The sequence below is a fragment of the Melitaea cinxia genome, chromosome 1 (genome assembly GCF_905220565.1).
Source record: "Melitaea cinxia chromosome 1, ilMelCinx1.1, whole genome shotgun sequence".
Classification (NCBI taxonomy): domain Eukaryota; kingdom Metazoa; phylum Arthropoda; class Insecta; order Lepidoptera; family Nymphalidae; genus Melitaea; species Melitaea cinxia.
The window spans coordinates 7,529,286-7,544,417 of NC_059394.1; the positions used below are offsets into that span (position 1 = coordinate 7,529,286).

At 32.0% G+C, this 15,132-nt stretch overlaps 1 protein-coding gene across 1 annotated transcript in view; it reads left to right on the forward strand.

The window, feature by feature from the left end:
- LOC123656027 (facilitated trehalose transporter Tret1-like) overlaps window positions 1–15,132 on the forward strand; it is a 24,155-nt gene continuing 9,023 nt past the window's right edge. The window contains exon 1 of the mRNA XM_045591751.1: window positions 1–193. Within this exon, the coding sequence (XP_045447707.1) occupies window positions 142–193 (52 nt within the window). The 5' untranslated portion in view covers window positions 1–141. The remainder of the gene's footprint in view (window positions 194–15,132) is intronic.

The window sequence follows — 15,132 nt, forward strand, 5'->3', positions numbered from 1 at the left end:
TGTTATTATTTAAAATTCATAACCATGGGTTCTTAATATTATATTTAGATTTTTATTATTTAAAAATAGTGCTCAAGAAAATCTCATTCCAAATCACCCAGTTGATCATATATAGTCTGATAGTAATAATTATAAATCACGATGACTGCAAAAACTCGTTCACATTGGAAGGAATATGGAACAGCACTCTGTGGTAAGTTTATTTTCTAACCTATCTCGTGTGTGTATGTGTTTGTTGGCGTCAACCATGTGTTTCGTAAACATTTCGTATTCAACTCTGATCGTGTTTAAAACATACAGGACACGTCTCCATAATTCTATGTGCTTCCATGAAGATAGGAGCAGAACATAACTAAGTTTCGGTCACGTTTATCGCAAACAAAAGTCTCGCATGCTTGTCCCTCGACACTAGATGAAACGTGTCGAGTTTTAATCGTTGCGATTATTTAACAACGCAAATATCCATTCAATTTATTTATAAGCGATTATGTGGATTTTTTGATATCTACGTACATATCACGTGCTTTAACCCATTAAAGAAAAAATATTGATGTTTTTAAATGCTAGTTATACGTAGATGTCATTTGCGGTACTTAATAATTGCGTTTGCTCGCAAACGACAAAAAACCGACTTCAATTACATCGACGAGTAATACAACGTAGATCGACGAAAAAATACTCAAGTAACTGCGCGTTATCAAAGATTACCCAAAAAGTAGTTATCAGATCTCAATGAAATTTATATGTGACCACATGACAAACATCAGCTTTCGATTAAATTAAAAATTATTAAAATCGGTACACCTAATAAAAAGTTATTGCGGGTTTTCAAGAAGTTCCCTCGATTTCTCTGGGATCCCATTATCGGATCCTGGTTTCCTTATCGTGATACTAAACTAAGTATATCTTCTTTCCAACAAAAAAAGAATTATCAAAATCGGTACACCCAGTAAAAAGTTAATGCGGATTTTCAAGAATTTCCATCAATTTCTCTAGGATCCCATCATCAGATCCTGGTTTCCTTATCATGATACCAAACTAGGGATATCTCCTTTCCAACAAAAAAGTATTATCAAAATCGGTACATCCAGTAGAAAGTTATGCGGTATAATACAAGGTAGGTCGACGAAAAAAGCGTCAAGTAAAAACGCATTATTAGATATAGCTCGAAAAGTAGTTGTTAGATCTCAAATAAATTTAAATGGGACCAATTAGCACACACCACCTTTCGATTAAAAAAAAATTGTCGAAATCGGTCCACACGGTCAAAAGTTCTGATGTAATATGTTCATACATAAAAAAAAATACAGTCGAATTGAGAACCTCCACACACCACCTTTCGATTAAATTGGAAGTCGGTTAAAAATCCTTAATTATATCCAACAGATTGTACTATTTCACTAATTGGGTGGAAGCTAGTCAATTTCAAATACAATATTTAAATTTTTATTATTTACGATTAAAATGATACAATCTAAGAAGCACAACACATTTTTTTTAATTTCAGACTGTGATAAAACACTGCTTTGATGGATTAAATTTTAAAACTTTCTAAGAGGAATGGTGTTTAGATAATGTATGTTTTTGCTTTAACGACTTAACCAGTTTTTATATCTTAAAAGTAGATAATGAATTTTTTATAAGTCTTTGATAGAGATAAGAATAATATAAAAATGCAAATAGGTATACTTTATTTAAAAACTTTATTTTAAGCTGCATCGCATGTCACATGTATAAATTCCATTTACACGTGAAAAATGCTATGAATATTTTAAACTATTATTTAAAAAACAAGTAGTACTGGTATGCTTTAGATTCACACTTTAAAAAATGTAGTCACTTATACATAATTGAAAACGAAAAAAAAAACGATTTCAATTACCTAAGTACATCGACAAGTAATACAACGTTAGGTACGTTAGACGGTAGACGAACAAATAGTCAAGTAAATACGCGTTATCAAATATTACTCAAAAAATAGTCATCAGATCTCAATCAAATTCGAAGGGAACAACAAAACAAGCATCAGCTTTCGATTAAAACAAGAATCATCAAAATCAGTACATCCAGTGAAAAGTTATACGGTAGAATATAACGTAGGTCGTCGAAAAAATAGTCTAGCAAGTCGCATTATTAGATATAGCTCAAAAAGTACTTGTCAGATCTCAATTAAATTTAAACGGAACCACGTGATACGCACCGCCTTTCGATTAAAAAAAAATCATCAAAATCGGTCCACCCAGTCAAAATTTCTAAGATAAAATACAATTAAAAATACAATCGAATTGAAAACCTTCTCTTTTTTGAAAGTCGGTTAAAAACTGCTATCAACTTCTTCACAAATTCATCTATCGCCATTTCTACCTACTTATCCTTATGAATAGAATATATAGGAGTATGCATACAAAAAGCTTGCTATAAAGTATAAATAATTAACAATACACTTCTTTGCTCACAGAATTGTGAACTGAATACTGAGTATAATCGCATCACATCTGTTTCTTAATTTAAATAAAAAGTGTCTTTTAGTAACAGTCCATGTTGTAATCTCGTTTAATAGTATGTTTAAAGTTAAAAACAAAGGCCCACCAGTCACACAGCCACACAGTAAGTTATTGAAAAGGCAATCCCATTTTCTAAGAAGCACCGTGCGCAGGTATTTGTAGGGCTGCCAGATACCCGATATGATATTGCCGGAGAGAGTATTCTGGTAATTGTAAATATTACATTATGCAGGCGTATATTCAACATAAAAATAACATTTTATGACTTTTTTTGAGAATTGCTACACTTTATTTCATTTTAAATTATTACAATCAACCATTGTACCTATTTGTCTTTATCTATAGAATTTATATAAATAGTAGAAATAAACTTTAAAATTACTACATTAACATTAAATACATAATTAGCCTTAAATAATTTAGTTATATATTCTTATACCCATTATACTCATTTTATTTTGAATAGATACCATAAACTAATTTATCATACTCTATTCACGTTCGGCGACACATTCACGCACAGCCATAATGTTATCGGTAACCACTTTTTTCACGCTTACTCAATTCGGCTTCAATGTTACAGTCGTATCCAAATTCTTTGTACGTAACATTCCTTTATTTAGAGTTTATGGTCACTTTTATATTCAGTAGAACAAAAAAATAATCAAAATAACTCTACGTTCATTTATTTTTTATACTTCAACTCAGTTATATATAGCTGTAAAATAAAACTTGCTTTTTCTCTATACAAAAAATCTACTTTAAATAATGAATGCCTTCTGTTTGTTCCATGACCATGTTCCACCTTTCTGGTTGCCTCATGGTCCCGCGGTCATAGAATTTCTGGTCCTTAACCGCGCACAAAAAAAAATTCAACAAAGCGCAATTTGAAGTCATCGGTATCACTGATTTTTTTACCATTTAAGAAATTTTGTAAACTTCGAAATATATGATGTCCGATGGTGCAAGGTCAGGGCTGTAGTTACGGCATCACTCCCCAGCCACGCTGAAATAGTTTCGTACGCGTTGCTAAAGAAGAGTGAGGCTTGCCATTATCTTGATGGAAAACAATCTTTTTAATTCAATTTTCCAATTATGGCCTTTTCTTTTCAATTGCCGCTTCCAATTTTACAAGCTATTGGCAGTAAACATTTAGTTGTTTGCAAACAGCTCAAAATACTAAACACCTTTGTAATCTCACCAAATTGACAGCATGTTTTTTTTTTTTTTTGTTTTTGATGTATCTCAGCTTCTTATATTATTTATGCTGGTTCATCAAGCTTGGTCCAAGATCTTTTTCGATTAACGCTATCGTAGACAATCCATTTTTTATCGCTGGTGATAATTTATTTCAAAAAAGGGTCGATTACATTACGTTTGAAATGTGTATAATGACCCTAATAGGACCGTTGTACACAAAATTAAGCGGATTTTTTTTTTATATCAAGTCGCAGGTATAGAATACCAAATCTCAAAAGACAAACATTCCAACATCGACAATAGTATGATGAAACGAACATAACGCTATCGTATTTAAAATATTTGTTCGGGTGCTTACCACGCTTATTGTTTTGTTGATATCCCTATAACTATCGAAATCGACAATGTTTGAATAGTCGTGATCACGGGGAGACCTCCCCAAAGGGTGTGATGCACATATATATCAAATATAAATGTATATGTGATCCCGTTAGGTTATAAATACAAGGAAATAATATTACAGTCACGAATACCAACGACTCAATATACAATATAATAGCAACAGAATAAATTTAGCACGAGCATGTTACCGAAATAACACCTAAATAATACTAAGTAAATTAACATCCAACAATCATACAAAGCTGCTATACTATATTGTTTCGAACCCCGCACTAAAATACATTTAATTTATTATATGTAACATTATATTATGCATAATTTCTAATATATACTTCTATTACTAAAACAATTATGATATAATCAATGTAGCACTCAATCTTAAATCAGATAACTACGACGTACCTCTATGATAGATATATTTTATATAAGTGCAATACATATATGTATGTATATCAAAGACTAGTTTTTATTTATTTATTTATTTCCGTATTTACACAACATATTCAAGTAACAAGTGACAAAAAAGGAACAATCAGTTTCTAGGTTTAATTTGAAAGCAATTACTATTTTGATCTCTACTTCTCCTAGCTAGGTAGCTGAGCTATCTGTATTAAGGAGAAGAGATTTGCCTCCCAAGAATTCTACAATTTTTACTTTTCATTAGTTTGCCACGAGTTGTTCAGAGTTCAAAGTTACATTATAGATTATAAAGTTACATTACATTCTACAAAAGATAACATACATAATTTTTAATATTAAGTAGGTTAAGAGTGAAATAATAAAAAACAAAAAACAAACAAAAAAAAAATGAAATAAAATAGTAATTTTGTAACAGATATGTCTGCATGATTTCAACTAAGAGTTACCAATATGTATTTGTGTGTGCGTGTATGTAAGTGTGTGTTGGTATATGTTTTGTTGTGTGGTTGTGTAGGTGTGTATGTTTGTGTTTCTGTGTATATTTGTGTGTGTGCAAGTATGCTGATATGTCTTTTATCAGGAAATTTGGTGGATGCACTACATGGTGACCGAATTAAGCAATCAGTTTGAGGAGTTCTTCACTTCAGAGTTTATAACTAAGAAACAGATCGACTTCGAATTTCAGACAGTGGTTCATATCATATTAATATTATTAGGAATAAAATAGTAACGCAATCAACAAAAAGCTAACAAAACTTTTTCATTACGTTTAAAATTTGACAAAATACTATTTCAAAATCAATATTAATTTTAGGGATTTGATTTGAGGGTCAGAATTTTAACTATGTAAAATTAAAAAAAATATATTTAGACCTTGAAATTACAAAAACAACAAACATCGAAATTGATTCAAAAGTATAACGTGCATAGTCCAAAAGTTTCCGTATTTCCTTGGGATAAAAGAGCTGATGACGGTCGTTTTAAGATTATTGGTTATGTAATTTAGGTATAATACCTAAATTACATAACCAATAATTGGATAATTCCAATCTTAATTACATTTATTATTATTTATACGTGTTCTGAATAACACAAAAAGTACGTGCGCACATAATGAAAATGGGATAGAATACATTACACAGATTTACATTTATACATAATATCAGTATACATTACATTTTATATTCTCAGTGAAAATATCTCTCGTAGGCTACTTTTTAGAAGTTTCACTTCTGATGTGTGTGAAGTGTACATACACAAAAAGAACACTAGTCTCTTGTATAGTTGCTCCTTAATTTTGTTCTATTTACAGCCACAGCATTTGGTTAATCTTATATATAAAATTCTCGTGTCACAATGTTAGTTTATCATACTCCTCTGAAACGGCTGGACCGATTTTTATTAAATTTTGTGTGCATATCGGGTAGGTCTGAGAATTGGCCAACATCTATTTTTAACAGAATTGCAAAAAAGGATTAGGTTCTCAATTTGATTGTATTTTTCATACATCTAAGTTATAAGGGGGAGGGGTATTAGGAGAGTTTATAACATATATGGCAAAACGTTTGCGGGGTCAGCTAGTATTTTAATATACCTATCATCTTTTCGTAGAGTCGTATAAGAGACGAACAGAATCTGTTCAGATGACTGATGACGTTCTGATGACTGATTATTTCAGATTACGTTCTGATGACTGATGACATTAGTAACAGTATACTAGTGTTAGCACCCCCAAAAATAACTCGAAACCCCTAAAAAATATTACAGATCACCAGTCTTTATGACAAAAAAAATATCCATTTTGTTTAACTAATATGACGTTAGGTTAGATTATACCAACTCTGAACCAATTTTGAAAAATGAAAAAAAGTCTAAAACGTACTTGGGCCACTAAACTATTTTCATTTTAACCATTAATGATCATAATCTATACATATAATAAAATGGTAGGAAAGTCAAAACTGTACATTGAATATTTTTTTTAAAAGAATACTTGGGGTGTGATCAACAATCGATACCGAAGCCAAAAATATGGTTTTTAGAATTTTTGTTTGTTTGTCTGTTTGTCTATATGTATGTCCGGGATAAACTCAAAAAGTACTGCATGGATTTACTTCAAATTTGGCACGAATATTATTAAGAAGTCGGGTCAACATATAGGCTACATATTATCACGCTATACCATATATATAACCTAACGGGGTGCGAGCAGTGAACCTTTATTTCTTCAACGCATTCTGTAACAACGCGTAATCTAACGACGCATATTTGAATGTTGTTCTTATTATGTTAATAATAACCGTACTATAAGCTAACTTCACACTATAAATAAAGACATTCTGTAGTATATTTAGTATCAGCATTGCACCCGTGCGAAGCCGGGGCGGGTCGCTAGTATGTCATAAAATTGGTCTGTCTGATGTCCATGAAACGTTTTGTTAAATAAAATTGTGAATAGCTATTTATTCTTTATTTATGCAAACTTTGATAATTACTCGCTACGTTAATTACGTTAAAAGAAATCTCCACATTAATTAATATAGTAATTATTCTATTTTAGTCAGTTTAGATATAACGAAATTTAACAATATATTGTATATAATTTCTTCGCTTGTTAACCTTAAATTGTTTTTTTTTTTTTTACTTTTAGGCACGTGCTTTAAAATATTACAAGAGGAGTAATATAATCCTTAACTGGGTAATAATCTATTATCACATATAATCATAAGATTCGAATTATAATGATTGTGAATTTTGTTTTATGAACCTTATTACCTACAATAAAAAAGACGTACGTAATTAATATACCTGCAATATTTTATCATTAACAATATTATTACTTTTATCTACTAACTGATCCTCGCGGATTTGCTCGCATACAAATTGATATTATTTTCAACATCAAAATGACTAGATTTCACGCCTTTTTAGTGTAGAATTTCCAAAAACGTTGATATATACAAATGTAAATATACTCATTCTTAATAGTAGTACAAAAAAACATTTCTGACTTCGAAAATGACAGACTTGCCATACATATAAAAACATTTTATACATATTAAAAAAACCCTATATAAACCGTTATACACCTATACACATTAAAATATGGATTTCGAAAAATCTTTTCTTAAATAATGTTTAAAATATAAAACAACTATCCTCTCAAAGTTTATATCACAATCGGTTTAGGCTGGGTGTTGATAATTATGTCATTAGAGATAGGACATGAATGTTTTTACGTTGTTCTCGAAATCATTACAACTTTTTATCACAAATTCTACTACTTATATCGCGACTACTACTTTTTATCGCGAATTCTAAATGGCAAATGAGGCTTGTAAAAGTAACATCAGTGAAAATTGCATTAGAATTAATAAAGCCGTTTCTAAGATTAGCTTATTGTGATTGGCGTAGTGCACATAAACATACAGACAAAAAATCCAAAAAATATTGTTTTGCATACAATAACGTCAATAAAGTCCCCCAAAATAGTTGTACCTTCCATGTACAGACAGCTGCCAGTTGCATTTTTATTATAATATGTAGAATAGTAAAAACTAAATATTTTGAAAAAATTAAATTGTATTCATGATATATATAATATAGTTTGACCACATATACTCTTAATTATCGAACAAAATACTGTGTACGTGTACGTATATAATCAGTTAATAACCATAAATTTATTGCTTGATTGATCTTCATCAGACACAAACGGCGCCACTCGTACGTTCAATAAATGTTGTAGACAGGTATTATTGCTCACATCAAAATATATAGTTTACTTTAAGCTATTATACTATTATATTTTTTACACTAATTATAATATAAATCCTACAGTAAAACTTATAATTATACAGTGTATTCAAAATTTTAAAACAAAAGTAGGTGACTACCTAAGTTGTGGTAGGTTGTATGTGGGTATTCATGATTGTTTTTGTATATTATTCTGTAATTCATTGATTCATATTGTTATCGACAAACATTCCGGAACTATTAATCCTCCTCAACTGCGATTATTTTATATATCGAAGGATTTGTTGTAATATGCTACGCCACCTATAAATGACGCCACACAATGAGTTTTTGCGCAATTTCCTTCAGTTGGAGAAAGTAGCTTCGCTATCCCGCTGTTTTTAAACAATGTGTGTAGATATTTTGTTCCTCAAGTGCTCCGTTCTTAGAAATATTTGCTTTAAGATTCGCAAACGTGAGAAAGGTATTAACCGAGACAAAAACATAACATTTATTTCTTTACTATCACAAATTAACATAGCGTTATATTTTTTTATTGTTATGCAATATGTATTTAGTTTGTTACATTTCAGATATGCATGTATGAATTTTGATCCTTTAATTCTACATAATTATCTTTGTAGAGTAATTAACATAGGTGTAATAATTTGTGTATTTATTCATACATTTGTATATTTATTATATATATATTTGTTACCTAGCTATACTTTATTGAATATAAATGTTTGTCAGTCGACTTATGTGATTTATAGTTATCATTTTAATTACACTGTAACATTTACATAGTCATATATATACTAAACTAGGGGGTACATTCTGACGTCAATACTTGTAAGCAGTTGGGTCGGCCACTGCTGATTCAAACATAATATTGCCATTTAGATAAGTAGGTACAAGTAAATAACCGCTTCTCTTAACCTAGCTTCAAAGATACTGTGTAGAACGGGCTTGCAGTCTTATTTAATGAATTAAGCAATTCTATATTCTAGTAACTCTATTATAATATACAATTAATTGTATATATTAAAATAAATTTTACAAAATTATAAATAATATGAAATAGAATCCATATATATAAGAGGACTTGTTACTAAACTACTATACTATACTATATTATAGTGGATATTAAAACAAAACATTTATTAAAATCGGATAATAACAGCGATAACGTTACCACAACTGTAATTGTGTTTGCCCGCAAATGGAAAAAAAAACCCACTTCAATTACATGGACAAATAATACAACGTCGGTAGACGAAAAAATACTACGGCATTAAAGAATCTAGCCACCCCCTCTCTTCCCGTGGGTTTCGTAAGAGATAACTAAAAGATAACACAGTTCCACTACCACCTTGGAACATATAAAGACGACCGATGGCGGAATAACCATCCAACTGCTGGCTTTGAAATATGCAGCCTGAAGACGGGCAGCAGCGTCTTAGGTGCGACAAAGCCAGCCTTGCGGTCACCAACCCGCCTGCCCAGCGTGGTAACTATTATACACATATTATACACATGAGTTATATATGTATACTATATTATACACATGAGTTCACGCCATTTTTGGCGCCAACTTGTGGAGGCCTATGTCCAGCAGTGGATTGCAATAGGCTGAAATGATGATGATGAGACGAAAAAATAGTCAAAGAAATACGCGTTCTCAAAGATTACTCAAGTATCTGATATCTAATCAGATCTCGTTAAAATTTAAATGAAACTATGCGAAAAGCACCAGTTATCGATTAACAAGAAGAATCATCGAAATCGGTCCATCCATTAAAAAGTTATGAGGTGGAATACAACGATGGTCGGCGAAAAAATGGTCAAGTAACTACGCATTATTAGAAATTACTCAAAAAGTACTTGTCAGATCTCCATTAGATTTAAATAGGACTAAATGAAACTCACCCAATCAAAAGATCTGAAGTAAGGTACATAAAAAAAAGAAAAAATAAATACAATCGAATTGAGTACCTCTTCCTTCTTTATTTAAATCGGTTAAAAAAGTATAAAATCAGTTTTAAAAACCTCCCTCCTATAAGTCGGTAACAATGTGTACGTGCAGTAAACATTATATCGCATGATGCAGTTTTATTCTTAATGTTAATAACCTTATAACATTTTATTTAATTGTTACTGACAAACTCTCATCAACTGTATGTTCATCAACACAGTATAAAACAAAGTCGCTTCCAGCTGTCTGTATGTTTCAATCTTTAAAACTACGCAACGGATTTTGATGCGGTTTTCTTTAGTAAAGAGAGCGATTCCAGATGAAGGTTTATATTGCATAATATAGTAGAGGAACACTGATAGTTTTTGCAACCGTGTGAAGCCGGGGCGGGTCGCTTGTAATGATATAAATTGATCAATAACGTTAATTCCGTTAGTTAGATAGAAACCACGATTCACCGTGTATAAAATGTTACTCGCAATATAAATGTATCTAATATTTTGTTTATGTAGTTGCTTTCGTTTAATGTGGACCATAACCCTCGTTTTAGATAATATCCTAGATGATTAAAAATATAGGGCCCCTAAAAAATTTTAATAACAAGGACCCTCGGACTAGGCACGTCACCAACTCACAAGTATTTCAGTTATCGGTAGCAGATATCCAAACAAGGCAACTGGTATTAAAATTGTAGGTATTCATTCACCTGTCGATTTGACCTCCGTCACAAAAATAATTAACATTTATAATCATTTTTGGCTGTTAAAACACACGTCTAGATAATTGGTGTAATATAAATGCGACTATGTAAAACACAATGTATGTAATGTTGTGGATACAGTTTATCCTGCAAATAAGTTCCGAATAGACTAACAGTGTGTATAAGACCTGTTTCTCCTCTATTCCTCAATAAACTACAGCTTTTATATATAACAAATTTCTCATAAGTATAGTGGAATTAGATGGTAAAAAAGCATAATATTATATCAAAAACTTTTATCTGTTGAATACCGTCATTCGTCAAATAGTTATATCCATAACTGGTTAAACAGGACCTAAGTATATTACGGACTTGATGGGTGGTAGTGGTATCACAGCAAACTTTCTATACCCAGATAAAACTTTTATTACATTCAAATGTTTTTCCAAGAAAATAATAAAACTTGAGATGTAAAAATGCTGATTTGTTTTGTGTTTAAATATTGTGTACTCTATATATATACTAGCTGTGCCCGCGACTTCATCCACATGGAATTTAACAAAAAATTTATTTTTCAGTTCGTAGAGTTATAAAATAAATAAATTTCTAAAATAAAAGTAGCTTAAGTTACTCCTTAGTACATCAGCTAGCCATTTCAGAGATTAACCGGAACAAACAGACAGAAAGACAGACAAAAACTGTAAAAAAATTGTTTTGGTATATGTACCGTGTATGATTATTTATAAATTTATTTATTTTACTAGCTGCTGCCCGCGACGTCGTATGCGTGAACGCTATACAGCACCAAAAATACCTACGATTATACCTTTTAAAATAACATTCATTTACCCGTTTCTTCTTTACATTTCATATCTACAGAAAAATCTCATAGATGGCGCTGCTTTAAAATTGTCTTGTCTACTTATAGTCATTTAATTATGTTTATCGGCTCAGTTACTTATATTGCGTGATTATTATAGTGTGAAGCTAGCTTATATAGCATGGTTATTAACATAATAACAACAACATTCAAATATGCGTCGTTAGATTACACGTTGTTACAGAATGCGTTGAGGAAATTAAAGTTCACTGCTCGTTCCCGGTAGGTGATAGCATGATAATATGTAGCCTATATGTTGACCCGACTTCTTAAAAATATTCGTGCCAAATTTGAAGTAAATCCATGCGGTACTTTTAGAGTTTATCCCGGACATACATACAGACAAACAGACAAAAATTCTAAAACTATATTTTTGACTTCGGTATCGATTGTAGATCACACCTCAAGTATTCTTGTAAAATAATATTCAATGTACAGTTTTGACTTTCCTACCATTTTATTATATGTATAGAAAATTCTGCGAGCTGAACAAGATTTTTTCTTAATAGGTACCACGCGGACGAAGTCGCGGGCACAGCTAGTCACTAAATAAATATTATTTATCGTCTTAATGAAAATAATTATGTCAAGCAATTTTTACATCAGTACTTTATGCTATGATGTTTTGTCTTTCATTTAAAATTTATCAAGTTGTTTATAGATAGATATATAATATATTAGATAGATGTATTGTGTATAATTTATTATTGTAGTCAATATACATTTATATATAAAAATATATATAATAGAACAATGAAACTAAAAACCTTTATATATATATATATATATATATATATATATATATATATATATATATATATATATATATATATATATATATATATATATATATATATATATATACGCGTTGGCGCAACGGTTACAGCCATGGATTGTTGCGGGTTCGATCCCCGCACATGACAAACATTTGTATTGGCCATACAGGTGTAAGATAAGTCCACCTTTGCCATAAACCTTATTATTATTTTGTGTTTTTACATGTATTTTTGAGTGAAATAAAGTATATAATAATAAATAATACACAAAATTGCGAATTTATATAGTACTTTCTAGTTAGTATCACATTGCATGTTTGTAAAATAATAAGAGCAGTTATATGTTTGTTCAGTGGGAAGCTTGGCGTAACACGTGCGCTTAATAAGCTAATGTCACCTTTCTTCGAAAAAAAAAGTAATAAAAATCTCATATTGCTTCATCTTGGTAATTGTTTTCAGGAACAAAAATTTAAATGTCAATGTTCTTATTGACAAATTCACCGTAGCATCAAACAATTACGAGTAAACAAAACGCTATGACGTACAAATAATGAGTACCAGGAAATTAATAGCGATGTTATATATATGCCAGTTTTGTCACTCTCTGAGAATTATAGCGATTAAAACTTCTTACATTAACAACATTTTTGCTAACGTGGTTTATAAGTACCCAATTTATTAATAAAATTGTGTACTTATAATATATCAGTTTTGAGATAATGCAATTATAGCCATATTACATCTAAAAAATTATGTGGTGTCATGGGACACCAGGTAGGAACGAAGTTCCTTCGGACAGTATAGAAACAACACAATTCAAAAATAAAAAATGTTGAATTTTATATATATTTTCTAGTTCTTGATTTTTTTTTTTTTTTTTTTGATTGGTTTTAATTAAGTACATAAAAGTATTTAGGAAATTTAGAATTATAGAAAATAACAAATACCGTAAAATAAAATTAATCCAACAAAATAATAATAATTCAAACTATTGAGTGAAATAAAAAAAACATGTGTCTATTTATTTTTGTCGACAGTATAAAATTACATAAATAATTTAAAAAAAGCTTACTAGTAATATTTTAGTTTTACAAACGTCATATTACACAGTCGTGTGACTGATATTACGCCACTTCCGTTATATATTTTTCTAACGGTTTTAGTATCACATTTTTTTCAGTTCGGTCGCCCAGTCAAATGTCAAGCCTGCCGTAAGGAACTTCGTTCCAATAAAAATAAATTAAAATATAATGGTAATGACGTGTACTTGGATGCGCAGTTTTGTCTGTCACTTCTGTTACGCATTGTTCTTAGAACAAACTCGCTTGCGTCACCCGTCGCGCCCCGCGTCGCTCCGCCCATTGACCTCGTACACAGCACAGGTCACGTAAAAACATTTATTACAAATAATAGGAGATACGAACTAGAGACGAACTTCACCCCTCTGCTTAACACATTAAGTTCGTGATTTTTTTTGCAATATAATTATGGGATATCACATATAAACCTTATTACTATAAACATGGGACGTATGTGTGTGTATATATATATATAGTTATAGCTTTACAAGCCCTTCAAATATATCTAACGCTATGTATTACGGAACCTTAGATTACTTGGATTTAAACTTAAATAAATAAAACTTCGATATTCTTCATTATTTATGAGAGAAGTAAAGAACCTAATAATAATAACCAATGATATAAATGGCCATTACATGGTTATCCATAAAGCATTTAGACTGAAGGAAAACATCATAATTCTAGAATATGAGTTTCGATTACGCCCGATTTTTTTTTTCTTTGTGTAATTTTTTGTTTATGGGCTACAATAATTTTTGCCGTCAAAACTTATATTAGGCAGTCCTAGACCGTATGTTGGCTTCAGCACTTGGGGGTGCAATACCGACCATACCCCTGCGGGAGCGACCGGCTGGCTTCGGCGGAAAGGCCAGACTTCTCCTCCATGGGGACTGCCTGGTTAATCGCTGAACAATCCCGACGACGCCATGTCTATCAAGACCGGGTTCCCATCCCGGCCCGACACGAGCACAGAGGCGTTACTGGAGGAGCATTAAGTAGCGCCTCCTATGCACCCCCGTTCGTCGCCTGCGGACGGAGGCCTCGTCGGTGGCCTCCTCTCTCATCCGCTCGTCGACAGTAATGTCGCAGAAGGAGACCATCGCCGTCCAGGACTCGTCGTCCCCGAGCATCGCAGTGATGACGCTAAGCAGAGACAAGTCCCCTCCGAAGACTGTCGTCAAATCGCGACGCAGCGTCGCCCATCTCTCGGGCACACCTTGAGGGTGTACTGGGCAGAGTCCACCGCCGCGCCCCAATCGTGACATTCAGTCGTCGGCTCCTTTTGGGCCATCCGACGCAAGTATTCACCAAAGCAGCCGTGCTCGGTGAGAACTTGCCTCAGACGGAAGGTGAAGAACTTGCGCTTACGGTGCATCCACCGGTCAAGGACCGGGCGCAAGGCAGCCGTTACGCGTTCGCCATACGGCTGCTCCGCCAGGTCCTCCCCCCACCTCCACA